Source organism: Poecilia reticulata, chromosome 7, assembly GCF_904066995.2.
Source record: "Poecilia reticulata chromosome 7, P_reticulata-male-v2, whole genome shotgun sequence".
In the NCBI taxonomy this organism is placed as follows: Eukaryota; Metazoa; Chordata; class Actinopteri; order Cyprinodontiformes; family Poeciliidae; genus Poecilia; species Poecilia reticulata.
Window position 1 is genome coordinate 1007489 of NC_088836.1, and position 25920 is coordinate 1033408.

The window sequence follows — 25920 nt, forward strand, 5'->3', positions numbered from 1 at the left end:
CATCCTGTTCCTTTATCTGACGTCCACTTCCTGTCTGTGTCTCATATGAATGTCCCTCACTGTCTTCTCCTTTCAAGCCAACTGACCAATGAGATCCCAGAGTAAGTAAACTCAGTCTGGCGTTCAGATCAAGCCCAACTAACAGAACAACTCATTTTATTTTAATCAGTTAACCCAAACAAAAAGATTAAAGTACATTCAGAGAGTCATCCAGTCTGGTCTTCACATGCAGACTCCATTTCCATCATTTCAATTGACACATTTGATTATTTTGGGATACATTTGCAGTCAGTTTTTTGTTTTTTTTCCAGTACAAAGCAAAGCATGAATGTCTGCATGATTAGCTTTGTGTTGAACCAGAGAAAATGATTTGCTGTACCATGATTGTGCAATAATTTATGCATGGTTGTTCATAAACGCAATGAATTGCAGTTACTTTATGCTGAGTAGCATTAGGTGGAAATTAATGAGGGACGCTTGAAAGCTGGAGGAGACCGTAGTGTTAGTATCGGCTGAACTCTTCTGGATTTCATCGCGTTAGAACTTAAAACTTATAGACCAATTCTGTTAAACCAGTGGTCCCCAAGCTACGGCCCGCGGGCCGGATCCGGCCCGCCGCTACGTTTGGTCCGGCCCCCTGAACAAGACCAGAGAGCATTCAGATTTTTTTTCATATATTGTATTTTCCACTTTATATGTGGATTTTTCTTCAACCACCAGGGGGCTCTTTAGCAGGAGGTGTGTCCTGTAAACTGTGGGTGTTTTGTTTTGCATGGCACATTGCTGCCATCTGTTGGACTTTTAGGGAACTGCTTGACTTTTATGTTATTTAATCAGTACTGTTGTTTGCTAGCAGTAGAGCAGATGAACACGTGTTTGTTATGAACGCTGCATTCCAGGTTTCCCTCAATGAAATATAATCTAGTCAGTCTCAGTGACCGTTTTACTAACGGTTTTAGCCCATGTGCTTTCTGGGTAAAAATCAATCGAGGAAACCCAGTAAATGAACTTATCACCAAGTGAAACACATTTTTCAGAATAATTACACACATTTGTTTAAATTTTAATGATTTTCCACTTACAGTTAATGAAAACATGACATTTAAAATTAGGTCAGACTAGGAGGGAGGGGGGTGAGGGGCTATATCGACTAAGAATTTTATCGCTATAATTTGCAGTTCTGTTACGATAACGATAAAAAATTTTGATTAGAAAAACTCTTTATTACCTCTTTTTTAGCTAACTTCATGACTTTACAACCACAAACATTGTCCTTGAAAAACATTCCTCCGTTTTTAAACAGGCATGGTCAGGACACCACTTCCCTTAAAAAGTGTGATTTATATTACTTTATGCCGCTGTAACAGCATTTAATTGTGTTTCCTTATTTGCTGATATTCACTGATTCAGTGGACAAAACAGGAAAAATAAAATGTATGAGAATACTGTCAGTTTTGTTTTTTATTCAACATCAATTGAAATTTATTGAAACAACACAACAAAATTCCTATAGAATTATTTGCAATACATGATACATGCTAAATGCACACGCCTACAAATTTTTTTTTAAAATCTATTTATATAAACAGAAATGTGGACTTGATAAAAAATGTGTGTAAAAGGTTATTTTAAAAAGTCATTTTAATCTGACAAACGAGATCCATCAGATGTTTACTCTAATTTATTGAATATTTAAGGCAATATTTATTATTGCCTTCCATGTCACATTGAAATGACTAATTTACCTCTGAACAACTAAAGAAAGAGAAGCTACATGGTTAGCTTAGCAGTGTAATGAGTGAAATAGACTCTGCTTAACCTGCTTGGTGGGTTGGGCAGCAGGTAAACCAGGCGCTGAAGCAGAACTCGGCTCCAATCAGGCCGACTGAAAACTCAGTTCTCACCACAGTTTGTGCTGCATCACTGTCTTTTTTCCAGACCTCTAACTGTAATTTTGAATAATTACAGAGCTGGCAGTGAATGGCTGTGACATGTTAATCACAGATTTATTTGCTTGTGTATAGCAGAGCTCCAGTGGAGAGCACTCCACAGTGGGCAGACTGGACCTCAATCTCACTTAGCTAGAGGGACAGTAGTCCTTTGAAGCAGACTGTCAAAGTTTAATAGATGTTACAGTCGCTAAGAGCAACCACGATGGGCGTGGATCAAGGCAAACCAATCAGTTCAGCGGGATTTCATTTTACAAAGATAATGAATACCTTTTGTTTTTTTCCAGCGGCCATTAAGTAGAGAGTAAAAAGGCCAAAGTGTCAAACTATCACCTTTGGGCGCCGTTTCTGTTTCTTCGAACGGTCAATTCGCTAGACTCATTTTAAGGTTGACGAATCACACGTGACTCATCTGATACTGTGCTTGACCCCATTCTTTGACAATCGCCCAATTTTTCTTCATGCAGCGCTTTCATCTCTCAGCAGAAGGTAATTGCAGCAGCACTGTGGTGCACGGCGGCATAAATATAAAAAAAGAAGCTGCTCAATAATTGGACTCTGACTTTAAAGCCAGTCGCTGACGATAAATGTACTTTATCTTTAAAAAAAAGCTTGAAAAGCTAGGATATTTTTCATTGCATCCATCCTGACTCTTGCATTTATTGAGGAGCGTTCGTGTTATCAGGGCTGGTGCTTCCTGTGATCCCACAGCAGCTGTACTGGACTCTCCATGCGGTCGATGGAGGAGTGCAGCAGATTAGCTTTTTGCAGCTCTGGGTCTCTATGGGAGACCTCTGTGAGGCGCTGGGCTCACAGTGTTCTCCCTTCCTTCCTCCCTCCTCCTTGTTTCCTTGTCCTTGTTTGCGCTTCCTCTGCATGACTTTCTCCCTGCTCCCTTAAGTCCCGAATCTCTGGAGAACCCGTCAGATCAGAGGTGAGTCTCTTAAAGCTTTTCAACTTTGCCCTCTTTACTTGTATTCCACCTTTGTTTCATCCCTCAGCTCCTCTCCAGACAACCCCTCCTTGACCTTTGACAGGCCTGAAGCCTCCCATTCTATTTAAAAAGTCACAAAATGATCATTTTTATATGCTAACATGTCAAACAGCCTCTCCTGACATGCATATCATTATATCTACTGCTTCATGAGCAGGAATGTCTGATTAACTTTGGACTTTAATCAACACATTTGAATCAGGGCACTGATTGTACAACATGTAACATCAATACATTTAAAAAAATAATAATTGGCTGCACAAGTTTGAATGTAGGACAGACTACAACCAGTCTGTCCTTCAGCAGGAGGCAGAGAAACCCAGATTTAAATCACCCCAGATTTATTTATCAGACCGATATTTAAAATAATTTTCTGAAATTGGCCAATAAAGATGTTAGTGCTGATTATATTGTGCATCCTGAATTAGTATATATTGCTATGGTAACCAGTGGTACAGAAAAGTGGGTATGCACTACATGCGGCATATGGGGCGTCATGCTAGCAAGGGTGCCAGAAATAGTGAAATAAAATTCAAGTCAACATTTTCTGTAGTTAGCTGTTATTGATCATATCATGTGTGAATGATGTGATCAATAACAGAGGCCTGATGCTGATCAGATTGGTGCCAAAAGTTTGAAAATACCTGCAAATATCAGGTTTCTCTGCAAAACCCGCAATACATTTAAATTTATGGAAGTTATGTGATGCATTATGATCCTGGGGAAAAACGGTTTACATCTGTCCTAAAGGACCAAATCAGCATCTGACTTGTTCCTGTTGTAAGTAACTCCTGATTGTAACAAAACTTAGTTCAGCTTCTCAGTCACTTGTTTTCTTCTGACCACTACTGCCACCTAGTGGTAGAGTGTGGGTTCCCTGTGAGGACCTACGAGCAGCAGATGATGCCCAGAAAGCAGCAGCATCGCAGCAGGAATCAGTGCAGTGGGATTCAGAGCGCTGAGTGCCAGCCTTGCTTTATTCATTGTACGTTCTGCACCTTTAATAACCTTGACCTTATCACTGACAAGCTGCTGCGGCGAGATTTACTGGGCCTTGTAAACTCTTTGAGGGCTTGCCAGGAGTCGGGTTCACCCAAGCTTCATTTTTGTTTGTTCATGTTTATTTTTCTCCCCTTGAGGAAAAAAAAGAAAATGTGATGCTTTTAAATCTGTTTACCTCAGCAGCTTTAGGTACATATAAGGGGTGTATTGGTTTCCAAGTAAAGGGGAAAAATAGATTTCTTGATTTTTTTTTTTTTTTTGGAAGTATCTGCTGAGGTGAACTGGCCTGTAAAAGTTTTAGATTTTGCTGGTTTCATAGTGAAGTATCCTGATTCAGGAGATCGCCCCTCCCTTCCCGTTTCGTTTGTTTGCTGTTCTGTGTGCCGGCTGCTTTCTCTCCTCATGTGTCTTGTGTAATCTCTGTTTTTTTTCCCCCATCCTCAGTTGCTGTATGCGTCCTCCTCACCCTGTCTTTGTCTTTCTGTGTAGACTCCGTTTGAAAGTAGCAGAATAAGTTCCAGACGAGTGAACAGTTGCAGAGAATCCGCCTGTTTACATTAGGATTGCGTTGGCTGCGTTTTCCCTCTAAGTGTTTCTGTATGCAGCGGTGGCTGCTTCCAGGCGCCTCGGTTTCCTCTGCACAGCTGAGGCGGTGGAAGCCTTTTAAGGATAGAGGAATCAGCTAACCCCCCCCCACCCCACCCAACCCCCAAACTCCCTGCAGGTGAAGAGGCGGGAGATCTAATGGCTGCCTAGCTTAGCCTCAGTAATGTTGCTAAGGCTAACAGGGAAACAGAACCTGCTACTTCAGAGCTCCGTCTGCGTTTCCTTAAAACGACCCGAATGCTGTTAGAATTTGGCTCAAAGCCCAAATTTCAGGGATTTTAGCAGCAAATAAATTAAAAACATGTATAACAAAATGCTGATTTATGAGCATTCCTGGTTATGATGTGTACTTACCTCCAAGTACATATTTTACTGCAGCAGCATTACCTCCCACTGATTTAGTTTAAAATCCAGCCTTTAATTTAAAAGCATGTATTCAGTGAGATGAGAAGTAATTGATGTTAAAATCAAAGATTATTAGTACCCATATAATCTCAAACTCATAATTAGTAAACCATTACAATTTGTTCCCACAGGAGACAAATATGGAACATAAATATATTCATCTTAGCAGCACAGAGAATAGAAAATATCCCCTTCAAAGCTTGCTGCTGGAGAACTGCAGAAAGAGCAGCATCTTTTTGTCTCGTTTCCATAGCAACCATCAGAAACTAGCCACATATCAACGAGTTGCTTCCAAAAAATGTCTCTTCTGTCCTACCATGACAAACATAAACAGGTTTTCTTAAATCTTCTGTTATTGGAAATTCATGCCTTTGGTCACATCAGATCATGAAAACCCCAGCTGGATGAATGAATGTGTGAAAAACGACTTCATGTTGACTGCTGGTGTGGCAAAGTGAAGTCATCTGGTTTTTTCTGACTATGTAGTTTTTATTTTTATAGTATTTCTTATTTTTATTTATGAAATTGTATGAATGTTTTTCTTGTGTTTTATGGGGCGATGGATGGAAATGAGCATTCTGGTATATTTCCTACAAAGTTGTTCATTCATTAATATGCACCGTCACATTTAAATAAAAATAATCAACTAAAGGTTAATCAAACTGAAGGTTGGATTTTTCTAACAAACCAAATGGATGAAATCATTGCAAGGTTGTGCTGCTGCAAATGAAGATGAATGTCTTTTCAGGTGTTTTAATCATCTTCATGTGGCTGCTAGTAACTCAGTGCAGATCAACTTCAGACATGTACCTGAAGAGCTGCTGGGTCTGGTTCTGATGCGCTGTCCATGTCCTCCCAGTGAAAAGGCTCTGCTGGTCAACAAGTTTGAGCTGAGTGTGCGGACCGAGGCCACGCAGGGTCTGCTGCTGTGGAGCGGGAAGGGCGTGGAGCGCTCCGACTACATTGCGCTGGCCATTGTGGATGGCCGGGTCCAGATGACCTATGACCTGGGCTCCAAGGCCGTGGTGCTGAGCTCATCGGTGCGTGTCGACACCAACCGCTGGATACGCATCAAAGCCAGCAGGTAAGAAAAACAGAATCAGCAGCAGAAGCTTTCTTTCTCTCTTTCTTTCTTCCTGGTTCAGTTAAAGGAGGATTAGACTGAATCCGTATGTCTTTGTGTTGCTGCTCACCGTGTGATATCTCGCCTGAATCCCCCGCTTATTTCTGAGTTGATGACTCTGATTAGTTTCAGATTAAGGCTGCTTTCATGCCTGGTCACGCCCACGTTTGAAGCTTTATACAACAGACAGGCGCGGTGTGGAAGTCGCAGCTTAGACACGGTGATCAGTGTTGAGACGGAGAACCGCTGCTGCAGCCCAACATGTCTGCCACACTCTGGAAGCTACAGAACAAGATTCATGAGAAATAACTGTTGGATGTGAAATAACAGACAGGGATGTGAAAGTGTTGAAACCACATTAACTTTTCTACATTTTGTCCCATAAAACCATCCTAACCTGTTCACAGAGCATAACAGGTCACTTTTAATGCATTTTATTAGGATGTTAAGTGATTGACAAAGACATGCATAACTCTGAGATGGAAGGAATATCTTTTTTATAAATAATATGTTAACTGTAGAATGCATTTATTTATATTTGCGTTCTACAAATGCAAATATGTAGAATGCGTATTCTACATATGCATTCTACAGTTAAATCAAAACAGTTTGATTTAACTTTGCTGAATCAGCTCCATTTCCAGGGTCAGCCTGTCTGTAACTCTATCCATCTCTTTAATTCTAATCAGCGTTCTTGGCCTTTCTGAGGAAAACCTTCCCTCATCATGACGGGGCCACCGCCATGTTTCACTGTGGACCTGCTGCATTAAGTCCAATGTGCAGCGCCATCTATCCTCTATTTTCAGTTAAAAGTTTAATGTGGGTCTCATCTGACCAAAGCAACTTTTTATTATATTTGCTGTTTCTTTTATTGCAGAAATTAAAATAAACTTTTATGGGTTTCTTTAAAGTTTAAACATTCCTCTTTTTTTACCACTTTTCTAATGAAAGTCAGATTTGTAAAGTGAAATATAATAATTTTCCTTCCATTTTACACGACACTACTTTATGTGGTTACATAAAACCCAGGGGTGAAAGTAAGGGGGTACGGTTGGGTACCGCTACCCCTAAAAGATTTAGCAGGGGTAAGCAGTACCTGCAAGAGAGGAGCGGCTGTCAGCTGTAAAACATCAGTGGCTTCACTGTGCAGCTGTGAATTCACCCACTAATCAGCCGTGACTGATTCGTTTTTCAAGAACAATCTAAAACACGACTTAATCAGTTAATGAATACCTTTTTTCTCATTTCATATTGTTTCTGAACTGTTCATGCTTTTCTAGAGCAGCAGTGCAATACGACCATCGCGGAAGGTTTTGAGTCTCAGCATGAGGTGACAAACTGAACGCAGCCAGGAGGCTGAGAGCAGCACGTCCTCCTCTGGGTCCTTATCAAAACGTTCAGAACTTTATGAAAGAACAAGAAAAAAAATCAACCAAACATGTTCAAATTAATGACCCAACAACAATAATAATCTCAGTAATTATTGTTTCAACAAGGTGTTGCGCAATTCTGTGTGTTACGGTTGCATTACCAAAATAACCAGCAGAGCACAAATTTAAAATTAACTAATCAACCAGGGGAGGCTTATTAATGATCGCAAAATAAATATCAAGCCTGAAAACCTAAAATTTTGTAATTGACTGAACGTTTTTAACATAATCTCTGGTCGGCTTGTGGAGCGCAGGAGGTTGCCATGGCAACGGGTGTGTTTAAATGGCAGAGAGATAGAGAGTAAAACGGTGCGAGTGGTTTAGAGTTGATCACCTGTTCAGGTTGTTTTACCTTTTTTTACCTTTATCTTGGCTCATCACAGCCGCTGTAGATTCTTAACGTTCAATAAACGACAAACTTGGACTAATTACCTCGTCAGTCTGTGACTATACATCATTCACAACAAACATCAAACACGGTAAATACGTTTCATTAAGTATTTAACAAACAAATGGATTCTACTGCGATAATTATGTGAAATTAAATAAATTGTCTAATATAAAAAATAGTTTGGTGCTGTCGGACTCAGAGTCTGAGGCTTTTCCTTTATCAAACAATTTTGTTTTTTGCCTCTTTTTTAGAGGAAATACTGATGTTGATGAGACTTTCTCCAAAATGATAACCTTTTTCAACCTTTGTAGCTCCATTTTTGAAAATGAGGCTCTAATATTCACAAATGACATTGAAATAAAATCCAGTCCAACATCTGGTTTGAGGTGATTCCTCTGGAACCTTTTGGAGGAAAATATCCCCACTTCAGAAGATGAGCTTTAACCTAACAGAGCTCTGTGGTTCCTCCTATCAGTATGAGAGTCAGGGTGAGGAGGCACCATGTTAGGAAGAGAAGTGGAAGCTGCAGGATCTTCAGAACAAACAGGTCATGATGCTGGGCTACTGATTATCCCTCTGTCTGGACACAGGATGAATAGAACCAGTTTAAAAGCTTAGCAGTTTAAAACGAATGGTTATATGCCAGACATGGAAAACTGGGATGCATCCATGCCATGATGTTCAGGATTTAGGTCTCATGGCATCTCAAGGTGTCAACATTGCAGCCAGTGGGCTGAAGGAGGAAATACAGCTTTATATTGTTTTTAGTTTTTTTTGTCACAGTACCCCCAAGAATTTAAAGCTACTTTCACCCCTGATAAAACCCCAATAAATACTTTGAGGTTTGTAGCTGAAATGTGGAGAAGTGAATAAATAGTTTTGAAGGCATTGTTTTATGTGTGGTATAATAGATATATTGGCTGTTAGATAAGTTAAAATGTGGACATAAGTTACAGACTTCTGAATTTAAACAGGACAATTCACTGAAATACAATAAAAACATTTATTTTTTGTTTAATATTCTATTATGATTAAATGTGTTGCCAATGAAAATAATTCTGCTTTCCGTATCAGCTGGCTCTCTTTTGGATTTTGTCCTTTTAAAACCACAATACTGATGTTTTAGCAGCACTTGTGTAGTGTATTTTTTCTCTTATTTTATTTTGTAGTTTATCTAACATAGACATGTTTAATCCAGGCAGCCAACACAATCATGGAGGCCCACTCTGACTTGTACAAACCACAGATAATCTTCCTCCAAGTGGAAAAACACAAAAAGCGAGCAGCACTTTTTGTTGCACAGTGATGTCACGTTAATTGATTTGTTCATTAGAAACAAATTAACAGTGTAAGGATTGAAAAAGAGCCATTTAGCACTTTCTGCATGTTCTCTGCTTTATCGCAGGAGAACATTTGTTTCCAGCTTCGCCTCAAACGGACCTCTGGGTGGATAATTAGGTTGGTTTTTGTCATTTAAGGCGAAAACAATCGATCCTCAAAAGGCCGCTCGCATCCATTTTAAAACGGATCTCATCCCAGGCTTTCCTCCTATTTACAGCGGATGTGAAAGATGGCATAATTTAGAGATAATGTTGGGAAGCAAAATTATGCAGCATGCAACTCACATAGCTGCACAGATTTCTGTTTGTGCCTCACTTTTAATGACTCTCTCAGCTGGAACTTTCTTTAGTAAGTTTTCATTTTTGCAGTCTTCAGATTTGGTGAGTGTGTGCAGAAAGGAGGCGCCTAAATGAGTGAAGCTCCTCCAGCATCTGTTAGCTGCTAGGCTCATTTAGAACACTGCATGGAAAATGCTCTTATGTGAATGTTCACTTTACTGGAAGTAATTTGATAGAGATAGATTTGCTGCTTCACATTAACAGGAAAATTCATATCAGCCTGGGAAACGTCTGGGCTTTGACTTCACGATAATCCCAGTCTGAAATAAGACTCTAGTCCTTCCTTCCTTTCTGTGTTTGTGTTCTTCCTTCCTCATAGTGATCTTTTGTACATACATTTCAGATTGATCTTTAGAAAGTTAGACCCAAGCCAACCCTCAGTGGTTGGCACAAGGCTTGACTCTCTGGCAGCAGTGGCAGAGAGGAGAACCCTACAGAAACTCGAGGTTATTATGGACAACACCAGCCACCCTCTGCACATTGTCATCAGCACCCAGGAAAGCAGGTTCAGTGGGAGACTGCTTCTTCCAAAGTGCAGGACCAACAGATTAAGGAACTCCTTTGTGCAATAAAACTCTTCAACTCCTCACAGGAGGTTGGAAGGAGGGCTAACAGGAGTACAATAGAAATAGAGGAACTATAGAATCAGGCTAAATGTTCATGTAAAACAAAAAAAAGTTTAAGGATTTGATGTATTGGTGCTGTGTGAGAGAATGAACTACAATTTCCCAAAGGGTAAATTTCAAAGGGATGAATAAAGTATCCATCCATCCATCCATCCATCCATCCATCCATCCATCCATCCATCCATCCATCCATCCATCCATCCATCCATCCATCCATCCATCCATCCATCCATCCATCCATCCATCCATCCATCCATCCATCCATCCATCCATCCATCTATCCATCAAGCAGAGTTGAGTCACTCACTGAGTGACACATGCATCAGCCTGAAGCTGCCTCCATCTTTGTTTTGGTCTGCAGGGCGCTTCGAGACGGCTCCCTGCAGGTGGGCAACGAGGCGCCAGTGACAGGCTCCTCTCCTCTCCGAGCCACGCAGCTGGACACAGACGGAGCGCTCTGGTTAGGTAGGTCTCAACATTTAGAACTCCAAATAGTTCTGAGTGTGTGTGTGTGTGTGTGTGTGTGTGTGTGTGTGTGTGTGTGTGTGTGTGTGTGTGTGTGTGTGTGTGTGTGTGTGTGTGTGTGTGTGTGTGTGTGTGTGTGTATGTGTGTGCGTGTTGGTTCCATCCAGTGGTGGGAAGTAACGAAGTACAAGTACTTAGTTACTGTACTTAAGTACATTTTTCGTGTATCTGTACTTTACTTAAGTAGATTTAATAATGGATACTTTCTACTTTTACTCCACTACATTTTACAGTAAGTATCTGTACTTTCTACTTCACTACATTTCTACAAAACTGTCACGTTACTCGTTACATCCAAGTCTCGTTGCTCTTTTTTTCCGTTAAAATGTGAAGTTCAGGCACTTAAGGTGGCGCCGTAAAATCCACGTGACTTACGTGTCTGTTGTCACCCATCGCCTCCCCCTTTACTCGCACGCGGAGCTCCAAGAAATGTGCAGTGGTTTCCTCTGAGCGGGAGAAGATGTCTGTCTAATCGTCAGTAATACACAGGTCCTTCTCAAAAATTTGCATATTGCGATCAAGTTAATTATTTTCCATAATGTAATGATAAAAATTAAACTGTCATATATTTTAGATTAATTGAACACCAACTGAAATATTTCAGGTCTTTTATTGTTTTAATACTGATGATTTTGGCATACAGCTCATGAAAACCCAAAATCCCTGTCTCAAAAAATTTGCACATTTCATCCGACCAATAAAAGAAATGTGTTTTAATATCAAAAAAGTCAACCTTCAAATAATTATGTTCAGTTATGCACTCAGTACTTGGTTAGGAATCCTTTTGCAGCCTTCAATGCGGCATGGAGGCAATCAGCCTGTGGCTCTGCTGAGGTGTTATGGAGCCCAGGATGCTTAGATGGCCTTAAACTCATCCAGAGTTTTGGGTCTTGTGTCTCTCAACTTTCTCTTCACAATATCCTACAGATTCTCTACGGGGCTCAGTCCAGGAGAGTTGGCAGGCTAATTGAGCTCAGTAATACCATGGTCAGTAATACCATGGTCAGTAATACCAGTGGTTTTAGCACTGTGAGCAGGTGCCAGGTTGTGCTGAAAAATGAAATCTTCATCTCCATAAAGCTTTTCAGCAGATGGAAGCATGAAGTGCTCCAAAATCTCCTGATAGCTGCTGCATTGACCTGCCCTTGATAAAACACAGTGGACCAACACCAGCAGCTGACGTGGCTCCCAGACCATCACTGACTGTGGCTACTTGACACTGGACTTCTGGTCTGTTGGCATTTCCTTCTCTCCAGTCTTCCTCCAGACTCTGGTACCTTGATTTCCGAATGACATGCAAAATTTGCTTTCATCCAAAAAAAGTACTTTGGACCACTGAGCAACAGTCCAGTGCTGCTTCTCTGTAGCCCAGGTCAGGCGCTTCTGCCGCTGTGTCTGGTTCAAAAGTGGCTTGACCTTTGACCTGGGGAATGCGGCACCTGTAGCCCATTTCCTGCACACGCCTGTGCACGGTGGCTCTGGATGTTTCTACTCCAGACTCAGTCCACTGCTTCCGCAGGTCCCCCAAAGTCTGGAATCGGCCCTTCTCAACAATCTTCCTCAGGGTCCGGTCACCTCTTCTCGTTTCGCAGCGTTTTCTGCCACACTTTTCCCTTCCCACTGAGGTGCCTTGATACAGCCCTCTGGGAACAGCCTATTCGTTCAGAAATGTCTTTCTGTGTCTTACCCTCTTGCTTGAGGGTGTCAATGATGGCCTTCTGGACAGCAGTCAGGTTGCAGTCTTACCCATGATTGCGGTTTTGAGTAATGAACCAGGCTGGGAGTTTTTAAAAGTCTCAGGAATCTTTTGCAGGTGTTTAGAGTTACTTTGTTGATTCAGATGATGAGGTGAACTGCTCTTCAGAGAACCTTGTCATGATATGCTAATTCTTTGAGACAGGGATTTTGGGTTTTCATGAGCTGTATGCCAAAATCATCAGTATTAAAACAATAAAAGACCTGAAATATTTCATTTGGTGTGCAATGAATCTAAAATATGTGACAGTTTAATTATTATCATTACATTATGGAAAATAATGAACTTTATCACAATATGCTAATTTTTTGAGAAGGACCTGTAATATCGCTGCATAAATCATAGATATGGCGACATGTAAAATCAGCAGCACTTCGCTTTCACAGACGGTGGGGACTTCGTCCAACTTTTAGCGTCACTTGGAAGGAAAGCTTAAAGAAAGGTAAGATCTGTGGACGTGATGTTAGCAAAGTTAGCTGAACTGAGACACATGTTGCATCTGCGATGAAAAAAGGTTGTCACTCATGCGCTGAATTATTGTGTGGAGGTGTTGGCTGAGGTGTCGCATATATGGGACAACGCTGTGACCAAAGTGCGATATAGTAATAAGACATTCAGGAACGATCCGATTCTTCTGGACGAATCTTTACTAAGGTTGATGGGACTGAAGCCTCACTGAGAGCCGTTCTTTGTTCTTGTAATGCTCTGCATATCCTGCAGTAGTTATTATTTTATTTCATTTAAAAAAAAGTTATATATATATATATATATATATATATATATATATATATACATACATATATGTATGTATGTATGTATGTATGTATGTATGTATGTATGTATGTATGTATGTATGTATATTTATTTATTTATTTAATTTGTGAATAAAACAGCAACGTAAGAACACAGAACATGCTTATTACTCTTTGTTTTCGTCACCTGTCATGGTGGCAGACGTTGCAGCAGGAGGGAGGATGAGAAAAGTCACCTCCTTCTGCTTGGTTATTTCTTGCTTATTGCGACTTGGACAGTGTTCATAGATGAGCGTTGTTTACCGTTAATTGCTGTGTTTAATGGTGCAGATAATTGTGATTTCTGACAGGGGCAATATGGGCAACCGCCCAGGGCGTTATTTCTTTTAGGAATGGCAGGAGACCTCTGTGTATTGTGGCACAGAGATGAAAGCAAAACAGAATGAAGAGTTTGAATTGATACTGGTTAAATTAATTTCAGCTCTAAGTATTTAATATCTAGGTGTTTTATGGGAAAGTGGATCTTTCAGATCAATTTGAGAAGCAGTTTTGATAGGTGCATTTAATTTTATTGTGTCATGTAGCGGCGGGGTGCTGGTCTTGGTCCTGTCTTGGTCTCGGGTTCGGTGGTCTAGACTACAACTCTGCTACGTGGCTCCTTGGTTCCATGTCCTCCCCTGCCCACACTTTCAGTTTTATTTCTTTCAAAATAAATGCAACTAGTGTTAAAAAAAAGTGAAGTTGATGCTGTTAGGACAGGAGAACAGATGTTTCCATCCCTGAAATTATAATTCATAAAATCACATATCTAAGTCTAAACTATGTTACAGAGTAAACACAATAAAAACATGCTTTATCTGTGGCATTGTTCATTAAAATGGCACATTTCTGATGTATTAAAATTAAATATGATCGGTTCACTTAATGATATTAGCCATTAGGTAATGCCAGTGGTGGAAAAAGTACTCAAAAAATGTACTTAAGTAAAAGTACAAATACACAGTCAAAAATGTACTCAAGTAAAAGTCAAAGTACCACATTAACATTTTACTTAAGTAAAAGTAAAAAAGTGCTGGCTTTTAAAAATACTTAAGTATTAAAAGTAAAAGTACTTGCTGAATGCATTGCCTAATCGCTAATATCATTAAGTGTGCCGATTGTATTTAATTTTAAGAAATTAAATGGCACATCTTTAATTTTAACAAATTAAATGGCACATCAGAAATGTGCCATTTCTGATGTATTAAATGTGCCATTTTAATGGCACATTTCTGCTATTAAAATGGAACACGTTTAACCACAGATTAGCCGTGTTCTTATTGTGTTTATTCTCTGTAACAGTTTAGACTCAGATATGTGATTCTATGGATCATAATTTCAGGGATGGAAACATCTCGTCTCCTGTCCTGACATAGCATGAACTTCATTAGTGACATTTATTTAGAAAGAAATCCAACTGAAAGGGGATGGAAAGAAGGTGAGGGGAGGCAACCAAGGAGCCATGTAGCAGAGTTGTAGTCAAGACCACCGAACCCAAGACCAAGACCAGCGCCCTGCACTAAATGACACAATAACATTAAGTTTACCTATCAAAATTGGTTCTCAGATTGATCTGAAAGATCCACATTCCCATAAAAACACCTAGATATTAAATACTTAGAGCTGAAATATATTTAACCAGTATCAATTAAAACTCACTTCATTCTGTTTTGCTTTCATCGCTGTGCTACAATCCGCAGAGGTCTCCTGCCATCCCTAGAAAAATAACGCCCTGGGCGGTTGCCCATATTGCCCATGTCAGAAACCACAACTGAAACATCGCAATTAACGGTAAATATGGTTCAACTATGAACACTGTCCAACGGCGCAACAAGTAACTAAGCAGAAGGAGCACCGTGACTGTTCTCACCCTCCCTTCCACTGCGATGTTTGCCACCATGACAGGAGACGAAATCAATCAATGAGCAATGAGCATGCTCTGTGTTCATACGTTCAACTTTTACTTATTCAGCGATTAAATAAATGTGTGTATGTGTATATATATATACACATACATCTACTGCAGTGTACACAAGAACAAAGAACGGCTCTAAGTGAGGCTTCAGTCCTTAGGACTTAGTCCGTCCAGAAGAATCGGATCGTTCCTGAATGTCATACCACTATATTGCAGACTTTGGTCACAGCGTTGTCCCATATTTGCGACACCTCAGTCGCATATAATTCAGTGCATGAGTGACAACTTTTTTTCATCGCAGATGCAACATGTGTCTCTGTGGACGTGATGCTTTATTAGCATCATGTCCACAGATCTTACCTTTCTTTAAGCTTTCCTTCCAAGTGATGCTAAAAGTTGGACGAAGTCCCCACCGTCTGTGAAAGCGAAGCGCTGCTGATTTTACATGTCGCCATATCTATGATTTATGCAGCGATATTATATTACTGACGCTCAGAGGAAACCACTGCATGTCTGGAGCTCCGCGTGCGAGTAAAGGTGGAGCCGATGGGTGACAACAGACACTAAGTCACGTTACTGCTTGGATTTTACGGCGCCACCTTAAATCCCTGAACTTCACATTTTAACGGAAAAAAGCTCAACACGACTTGGATGTAACGAGTAACGCAACACTTTGTAGAAATGTAGTGAAGTAGAAAGTACAGATAGTTACTGTAAAATGTAGTGGAGTAAAAGTAGAAAGTCCCCATTATTAAATCTACTTAAGTAAAGTACAGATACATGAAAACTCTACTTAAGTACAGTAACAAAGTACTTGTACTTAGTTACTTCCTATCACTGGGTAATGCATTCAACAAGTACTTTTACTTTTAATACTTAAGTATTTTTAAAAGCCAGTACTTTTTTTACTTTTACTTAAGTAAAATGTTAATGTGGTAGTTTTACTTTTACTTGAGTACATTTTTGACTGTGTATTTGTACTTAAGTATATTTTTTGAGTACTTTCTCCACCACTGGTTCCCTCTAACTACTTGCACAGTGCTGCCAAATACGAGTAATAAACTCATTGTGGAGGAAGAATAGAAAAAAATGATTGCAGTGTTTTTAGAAAAGCTCTTTTCATCACTGAGGTGAGAAATGAGAAAGTGTTTCTGACTAACTCCAAAGTTCTTCCTCTTCTGAATTCAAAATGACCAAACAGCCGGTTATCTACCTGGAGTTGAATTTGGGCTGAACTTGGCTTTGAGGAATGTTTTTTAAGAGAGCACTCTGAGGAAATATGGAAGTGGAGGCGAAATAAAGTCCGGCTCTTCCTAAAATGCAGAGTGAGTGTTGGAAAATGGAGGCAGTGTTTTCCGGCCAGGCCTCATGCTGAGTGCAGTCAGGTAGACGGGAGGCAGCACAGTGGAACAGGTGCTGATGGAGCCCTGCAGCACCAATAGCTAATCCTCACACAGCCTCCTATCACCAGCGCTTCTTCATCCTAAATCCCTTTTCACCATTCATTATTAATTCATCTGTAAATTGCATTGAATTAGTCAACTTCTGATTCTGAGGCTCCCAATCCGATTAATGGGGAAAAGGACAGCGATGTAAAGAACCTGAGAAGAGAAATGAACTCATGATCCAACCAGACAGGAAGGAGAGATGGTGGGATTTAAAAAAAACAAACTGAGGTGCAATGGCAGCCAGGTAAAACATTAAGAGGCAGGCTTAGCACTGCAGGAATGCTGAATAAAGATGTTTCATGCTGATTTAGCTAGAAAGGTCTAATGGCAACTTTGAATTCGTTGACTTAGAAAAGTAGCTCACACAGCAATTAGGAAATAAAGTCTTTCAACACTTCAGGGCTTAGTAATTCTTTATTTTTGTTTCAGCAGGTTTGAGATTAGCTGGAGTAGAAAAGGGACAAAAGTAATAAAGTCATAAAAGCCAACAGTCAGAAAGGAAACTAATACCAACATTGTTAGCAGTTAGCAGCTAACGCTAAGCAACTCAACAAACAGACCAAACAATTTACTGAATGTGTAATTATGCTTCCTAAGACATGACAAAAAGATTCATATCTTTTTGTTTTATTTTTTCACAAACAGAGTAAAAGTTTTACAAATCACAAACAAATTGTTTAGCAGATATCTGTCCAGGTTTAACTGGTCTGTATGTGTCTTATAGTTTACATGTTTAAGTCAAAGGCAGTCCATAAATACCATGTGTGTCACACTAATAAAGAAACAGACATATATGTCCTAGAATGTGTCCTAAAACTGTCTTTTCTTTAAGGAAATACTTTGGATTTAGATAATTCGCTTATTTTTAAATTAGCAGTCAGTTTAAAATAATGAGCAAATTAGTTCTTTATTGTTTTGTGCTGTCAACACCTTTCATCTCACCGTGTTGCACAGTTTTCTGTAGCTGCTATTCAGGTTTTTTTCGCTTTGATTTGAGAAACAAGCTGTCAGCCTGTCATGTCCGTCAGTGGCGCCTTCGTGTGAAACATCTAACCTGACAAACCCAGCGCTTGCTCTGGCTGTTTGGAGCGGCACAACGTTTCAGGGAATTTTCCGCTTTAATTTGTTCACAGATCTAATCCCACATCCTGCCAGGATCGCTGCATGAGTTTTACACCAGATCAGTTTACTAATGACACAGTGATGAAACACTGCGGACGTCTGAAGCTCTGAATAAAAACAAAAATAACCTCTGGGGTTCCACTTTCTCTTCTCTATAACCTGTGTAACAAGTTAAAGCCAGAAAACATGAACTGGTCACTCTAATTTAAAGTTATGTATGCTGTTGGGATAAATGTTCCTTAGCCAGACTAAGCACACACATTTTCAGCAAACTTCTATTATTGCTGTTGAATTATGATTGAAGCCCTTAATCAGAAATCATGGAGCTCATCATCATCGGTTAGTTTTCTCACATTAATCTGTATTTTAGTCTACTAAGCAGTTGATGTTAGAATCATTCCAGGAGCTCAGTGTTTCCCATTATTCACTTCAGAACCAGTTTTGGTGTATTTGGGATTATTTTCCTGTTGGTTCTGTCCCAGTTTCGATAATCTGACCTGAACTGTAACTTAAACACAAAGGTTTGTATGAATGATGAGTCCAATCACCACTGGAACCAAAAATTTGGTTTATAGATAAAAACTGATTTATTGCCTAATTCCACCTTAAAAAAAGACATATTCCAGCGCATCGTTAGATTCTGATGTTTACTCTGAGGATTCCTCAGCGTGTTCTGGTCAGTGTGTGTTGCTGCTGTGTGTTCATGTCCCTCCGTTCCTCCTCAGGCGGCCTGGAGGTGCTGGCCGTGGCGCGCCGGCTGCCCAAGGCCTACAGCACCGGCTTCGTTGGCTGCATCAAGGACGTGGTGGTGGACGGGGTGGACGTCCACCTGGTGGAGGACGCCTTGAACAGCCCCAAAATACTTCACTGCTCCGCCGCCAAATAACCAGGAAGAGAACGAGCACTGCGAGACCGGAGTAAACAACAAAACAAGAAACCCTCCCTCCATAACGCTCATGTCTCCTGCTGTAATTATTTTCTATTTTTGTATACTTTTCATTGCTTTTTATATGGGGAAATAATGAAATATGTTTTTAATTTGTGTTGGAATTCTTTTTGCCATTTTCTTCTGCATCTCCACTACACTTTATTTTTTCTTCCTTTTACAAATATTTGTGGATAAAAGCTATTTTCATTGTATTGATTTAGTTGTTACCTTAAAAACAACACATTTTGTTTTTAATTTCTCATTACTTGAACGCGGCTCTGATCTCTGGCTGCTGCCTTGTCTTGGTGCCATCTCTACCAGCCACATTCCCTCCAAGCATGGCCGTTACATCTTTGTGTATTCCCCATTCAGAGCCGCAGCGCCGTATGCATAGACTCTATCCTGGTATTATTAAGCCCGCTATATTTTCCTAATGAAATGTCAACCGAGCTGCTACAGTGATTAAGTGCACTGTCCAGCCACTCCATCCACTCCCATCTCACAGCTATAAAGAAAGAAAGAAGGAAAGAAAGAAAGAAAGAAAGAAAGAAAGAAAGAAAGAAAGAAAGAAAGAAAGAAAGAAAGAAAGAAAGAAAGAAAGAAAGAAAGAAAGAAAGAAAGAAAGAAAGAAAGAAAGAAAGAAAGAAAGAAAGAAAGAAAGAACCCGCTCTCTAGTTGACTCTCATCAGAGCCCTTAGTTTTTGAAATATGACTAACAACTGTGCCGCCGTGATGGAGAGAGCTCTGCGTCCCACAATGACTCATTTCATTAACCATGAATCATAGATACCCATAAATGTTATAAATATAGACTTCTATATATAAATAATACCTAAGACTGTGAATATGTAAGATGGGTTCTCTTCTGAGACTTGTGCTTTTCATGTACTGTCGTACGTTCTGTTCTACAATCAGCAGATGAACTAATGTTGACCACTATAAATGCATGCACTTCTGCAGTGTTGGTTAGAATCTGGATTATTTGTTTTGTTTTGTTGACACTCTGTTTAAAAAAAAAAATCTAATTTGAGAAAAGTGTATTTTATTTCTTATGATTGCAGAAAGTACAGGATTGGAATTATGCTTTAAGGTTGTGTTTTTTTGTTTTGTTTTGGTCTTTGGTGTTTTGTTTTGTTTGTTGGGAGCAGTTAGTTTTTGCAGGAACTTGATGAGTTGTTACCGGATCTAACCTTAAGGAGGCGCTAAAAGCAAAGGCTGAAGAAGGACAGAGAGGTGAAACAAGGGGAGAGATACAACTCCTGGGAATATCCTGTAAAATAATCAGCTGTCGTCACTAAAAGACACGGAGAGAAATTAAAAAAGAAAACAACCCCCCCTAACTCTACTTGGGACTCGATTCATTTCCTTTTTTTTATTCTGAGAACATTCCTGGAGGAACAGATTTTAGCTTCGGCTGTTGAGTGAAAGAGGGGTGATGGGTTGAAGGAGAAGCTGGTACGTTCTGAAGCCATAACAGCCGCAAAAACGGACAAGAACACCCACAATCCCGCAGGACTCTGCACGTTAGCATAGCAAGGTAACGGACTGTTGCAACACGGAGCCGAACGCAATAAACTGAGCTGACTGACTTAAAGACACTTGTTTTGATATGAGAACCTTGGCAATATTCTGAGACTAAAATCATGCCTGTTTGTGACTGAGTATCAAATGGTCTTCTACTTTTTTTATCTTCTCACTTCTGTTTCTCCTTGAAGTCATCAGGCCACTTGTTTTTTTCTTTCTTTCTTTGTTTTTTTTTGTACAGCCCCCACGGTTTTAAAAGTGTAAATTAAGCAAAAGTGTGAAATGTGGAGGTTTCTGTTTTAGTAATATACACTGGAGCCATGTCTGACTTGTCTATTCACTCATGGATTGATATACTTTGACGTGGGAGCAATATCATCACCCTGAATTTTGGAGTTGTGTTGTGTTTGTCCACGCTCTGGGAAATCCCTTTTCTGGTGTCCCAAGACTGGGTTTTATTTCTAACATTCTAGATCTTTGAATCGAACCCAAATGGGTTGCTCCTGTGTGGCTTTGGTGGAAACTGAATTGCCTTAAAAACAACCTGCCACCTTAGCTGTGAGCAGGCCATAAAGACATCACCCCATCTTACTGTTTAGCCAGGTATTAGCCTCATTCCAATATTGTAAATGGAGTAATACATAATGATATTAGTAATAATCCCGAAACATAAAAAAAGATCCCAGAGGGTTTCTGCAAAAATGTTTTCTTAATCTATTTACTGTTTTTTGGATCTGTTTTCTGTTCCTTATTTATGTCTCCATGTGGATTATCCTCCATGTCTGACCTCTGTAAACTACTGTCTGACTGTGCAGACCTCATGAACGGGCAGTGCACTGAGTAAGAGTGGCATGACCTGAACATTACTAACTTTATGACCTTTGTCTTGTGTTCCTACCACCATGAAATAAAAATGTCAACCAGATCCACCTCATTCTCCTTCCTCGTCTTTCCCAATGTCTCATTTTAAGATAGTAGCGGTGGTTCTGGATTAAAATTTTCAATCAAGTTAATTCCAGGGTCTGTAATTAATCCCAATCATATTTTTATTGAAAACTATTGACAAAATATGCAACATTTTAATTCAATCGAACTTTAGCATTTTACAGTGCTACTATGTACATTTCAAGTGATTCAGGAACCCCTGATTGAACCTCTTTGAAGTTTGTTTAGAAATGTGGTTGGTGGGCGTTGACATTGCTGACATTAGGGCTTGAATAGCTCACAGGCTAACCTTTTTTTTCACAATTTAGAAACCACAATAGTCTTTTCCAGTTTTGCATCAGATTGTTTTTTTGGAAGGAAAATTAGTTCCCAGTGACCTAACGATGCGACTTACGCGTCTATCGGTTTGTGGAAGCCATTGGTCCGTTAGATTTACGGGCGTACTAGAAACGCGAACACAAGGTTCCGCTCTGACTTTCTTTTTTTTTTTTATGGAAAAAAAGCGATTAATTGCGTTAATTGATTGACAAATTTTGAGTGCCTTAAAATCAATGTAATTAATCGAAGAAGAAACATTTTTAATAAACTTGGATTAGATATAGACAGACAACTGTTTGTTGTAGGTTCTATCTTTTCCCCTATGGCAAGCCGTTTTAACATAAATTCGGTTTCGTTTGACTATCCGCAATTAGATTCCAGATATCTAAAAATACATTTTGACTACACAAAGCTACATTTTGACTATCCGGAATGGTTATTTAAGATATCTGTATTTACATTCTGACTAGTAAGAATAATAATTCAAGATCTCTTCAATTACATTTTGACTAGTCAAAATTCCTTTTGACTGGCTGCACAGTGGCGCAGTTGGTAGAGCTGTTGCCTTGCAGCAAGAAGGTTCTGGGTTCGATTCCCGGCTTGGGGTCTTTCTGCATGGAGTTTGCATGTTTGCATGCGTGGGTTTTCTCCAGGTACTCCGGTCTCCTCCCACAGTCCAAAAACATGACTGTCAGGTTAATTGGTCTGTCTCAATTGCCCCTAGGTGTGTGTGTGTGTGTGTGTGTGTGTGTGGTTGTGTGTCTCTGTGTTGCCCTGTGACAGACTGGCGACCTGTCCAGGGTGACCCCGCCTCTCGCCCGGCACGTCAGCTGGAGATTGGCACCAACAACCCTCCCGACCCCAATGAGGGACAAGGGTGAAAGAAAATGGATGGATGGAAAATTCCTTTCGATATATCTCCAATGACGTCACCGGATTCGTCATTGGAAGGGTCAGACATCCGTAATTATAATTTAAGATATCGCGAACGTAATTATGACTAACGTAATTATGACTAGTCAGAATTACAATTTTAGATATAAGTAAGACATTGCGTGTAAGCCCCTTTGTCTGTACTGAGCTGTCCAAACAATTGCCTGACAGTTTTGGACAAAATTGTATGAAAATGCCACAATATAGAAAGAGCTCTTCAGTATGGGATATACGCAGAGCGCGAAAATCGTGTACTTGAGGAATGCTTAAGAAATTTGCTAAGAATTTCTGGTGTACTTTCTGCCGACACGCACAATGCCCTGAAAAACGGCTTAGAAGAGCTGAAGGTGCTACTATCGACCCATGTCCAAGCTGGAAATGGAGAATATTCCGCAGTTCGGGCCAGTTAAGGTAATAACCAAATGCGGTTTTTATACTGTGGTAAAGCTGTCTGCCTCTTCGGAAATTATAATAAAACCAGTCAGCTCTAGATTTTGACATGCTAGACGGCACCAGGCATTACAGCACCCTCCTTTAGCTCCTCTGAAAAATAAAAGCGTACTTCCGGTTTTGTGATTCACACTTTAATTTGCTTTCCAGCGTCTATAAAAGTTTAAAGCTTAGTCTTCATGCAACAGGAAATTATGTATGTCAAAATAAGTTTATACATTGTGTGAATGCATTGTGTCACCCTTAGGAGACAAAGGGATACGTAGAGGGTAGACAGATGGAGGAAAATAAAGCAAACATTATGCTGACGCATTTGAATATGATTCTATTTTAGGTTGTCGAGGGAGACCGGCTATTCATATTACAAGACAACAGATCGACTTTCTTCTGGCCCAAGGACACACGGTCAAGAGGATGGCAAACATCTTTGGATGCTCAACATCATTTCTTTATAAGAAGTCCAAAGCACTTGGTGTACCAATAAGGGGAAGGCTGGCTGCAGTGACTGATGAAGACCTTGAAACTAATATCAGACAACTTCAATCCCTGTATCCAAATTCTGGGACTGAGATATGGAATCTAAATATATTGCTTCTGAACAAATGTATGTAATATGTTCAACAGTGGTGGTGCAGAATACTAATTATTTAATGTTAAGTGTCACAAATGATGATACATTTTTTAAAATCATTTTATAACCAGATGTGAAATCTGAAACCTATATTTTGTAAAAGATTACTTTCAAAATGTAAAATTGTGTGGTGGTTTGAAATAGTAAGACCACATGTCCTTCATTGAACCAGATTATGCGAGGCTTGTTAAATGCACGAGGACTGGTGGTTCCACGGCGTAAGGTCCGTGAGATGATGGCTCGAATCAACCCAATGGCGACTGCAAGGGTGGAGCAGCGCAGTGACTGATGAAGACCTTGAAACTAATATCAGACAACTTCAATCCCTGTATCCAAATTCTGGGACTGAGATATGGAATCTAAATATATTGCTTCTGAACAAATTATATGTAATATGTTCAACAGTGGAGGTGCAGAATACTAATTATTTAATGTTAAGTGTCACAAATGATGATAAAAAAATTTTTAATCATTTTATAACCAGATGTGAAATCTGAAACCTATATTTTGTAAAAGATTACTTTCAAAATGTAAAATTGTGTGGTGGTTTGAAATAGTAAGTTAGTTTTATCTTAAGTGTACTAAGATATTTGCACTAGAAAATAGTCCAAAAATACTTAAGACCTTTTGTTTTTGCAGTTTGATCAAGCCTATACCTTTAAATTTGTGAAACCAAAAAGTGGTTAAAAGAGATATAGTCTTTGCAACAAAAAAAAATGCAAATATTGTATTTACATTTCAATATTTTCCAAGTTTGGCCATTACTTTACCTTTACTATAACTTGCTTTAAAACACGTCACTTTTCAAAACATTCCAACTCTTTAAAAAAAACAGCTTATTACACTTATTGGCTGATTATGCAACACCAAAGGTCTTTCACAAAGTACATGAAAGAAGGTTCTGCAGGCACCTGCCTGCAGAACCTTCTTTCATGTACTTTGTGAAAGACTCATAGTCTGAGTGTACAGGAAGGCAGAGTACTATTTGGAAGGCGGAGGCAAGTATTTGCTTCTTGGAAGACTTTGTTAGCCTCATGGAGTAATTCAATTTGTGGACGATGGGGAAAGCCCAGTGGAGGCACCGTGGATGGTCCGGAAGCGAACTCCAGTATCATTTCAAAGGAAACGGGACTGCATTCTCCTTCTGAAAGACAAAATGTTGAAATTATGACCTTTGATATAAGGTATCCAGTGTGTACTTTTAAAGACATGGAAGAAAATGTGTTAAATGTCTGTCCATGTTCCTCCTCAATCTTGTTATATTGGTGATGACAATTCATTTCTTGTTAGTAAATATAAATCAATAAACATTTTGAAGACGGACCATGACTAAGCATGATCATTGTAAATAGTATGTAAAAGTATGAATTTATGCAACAAATTACCCAATATATTTTCACTAATAAAAGACAGACAATTTCTATGGCAGCTTAAGAAAAAACGTTCCAGGAAAGAGACATTTCTAGCAATTGAACTCATTTTGGTCCTGTCATTAGTCATTTTAAAAGCCTGCTTCTATACTCAAACCATGATTGCTTCTTTTTGGACAGTGGTGATAAATTGGTTACAAAATCTAATTGATACAGCTTGTGCTTACAGAATCACAATAAATATACCTTCAATATCCCCAACCAGTCTCATAATGAACAAAGACTGCGATGGACTGGCTACCTGTCCAGGGTGTACCCCGCCTCTCGCCCGTTGCTGGTGCGAGATGGGCACAAATCAAACACAACAAATCGCTTCCTATATTGTTTCATACGGGACGTAAAATTTACTTGCCATACTGGACAATTCCGTATTTTATAGACAATTCCATATTTTATGGGGCGGGTGCCCAGATAGCACAGAATGATTGAAACAACATTGAATCAATGTCAGCCAGAAACATTGAATGAACGTTGAAAGTGGACAGTGACTTGTATGTTGAATCAACCTTAGGGTTTCAACCATAACTGACATCAATGTTGATTCAACCATCATCTGTATGTCAATTTACATACATATTTGTGTTGATATTGCATTGAATCAGTTAGGAATCAACATTGATTCAACCTTCATCTGAATGTGGTTCTACACACATTTATTTTACATTAAATCAATGTTGATTCAACACTCATTTGACTGTGGATCTAGACACATATTTCTGTTGATTCTACATTGAATCAGTTAGGAATCAATATTGATTCAACCATCATCTGAATGTGGATCTACATGCAGATTTGTGTTGATTTCATATTGAATGAAAGCTAAGGATTTATGTACATTTTTAGGTCTGATAGGTCTACATAAGATACCACCAAAAGTTTCTTCACTGGTGTTAAACACTATATTATTGGCAGATCATGGGTAAACTGTGTACAAAAGTTTAAAAATGACAACATAGGTTTGATATAACATTTTATTTAAGAAAAGAGGGACAGATCTTT

General features: G+C 39.5%; 1 protein-coding gene across 12 annotated transcripts in view; it reads left to right on the forward strand.

Annotated features, from left to right (window-relative positions):
- agrn (agrin) overlaps positions 1 to 21139 on the forward strand; it is a 464513-nt gene extending 443374 nt beyond the window's left edge. For 6 of the 12 annotated variants that reach the window (XM_081608532.1, XM_081608541.1, XM_081608533.1 and 3 more), the window contains 5 exons: positions 78 to 101; positions 2851 to 2883; positions 5816 to 6040; positions 10567 to 10670; positions 18488 to 21139. In XM_081608532.1, coding sequence (XP_081464658.1) covers positions 78 to 101; positions 2851 to 2883; positions 5816 to 6040; positions 10567 to 10670; positions 18488 to 18648 — 547 coding nt within the window. In that variant the 3' untranslated portion in view covers positions 18649 to 21139. The remainder of the gene's footprint in view (positions 1 to 77; positions 102 to 2850; positions 2884 to 5815; positions 6041 to 10566; positions 10671 to 18487) is intronic. The other 6 variants (XM_081608537.1, XM_081608538.1, XM_081608542.1 and 3 more) reach the window with 3 other exon arrangements.
- Positions 21140 to 25920: the final 4781 nt, after the last annotated feature.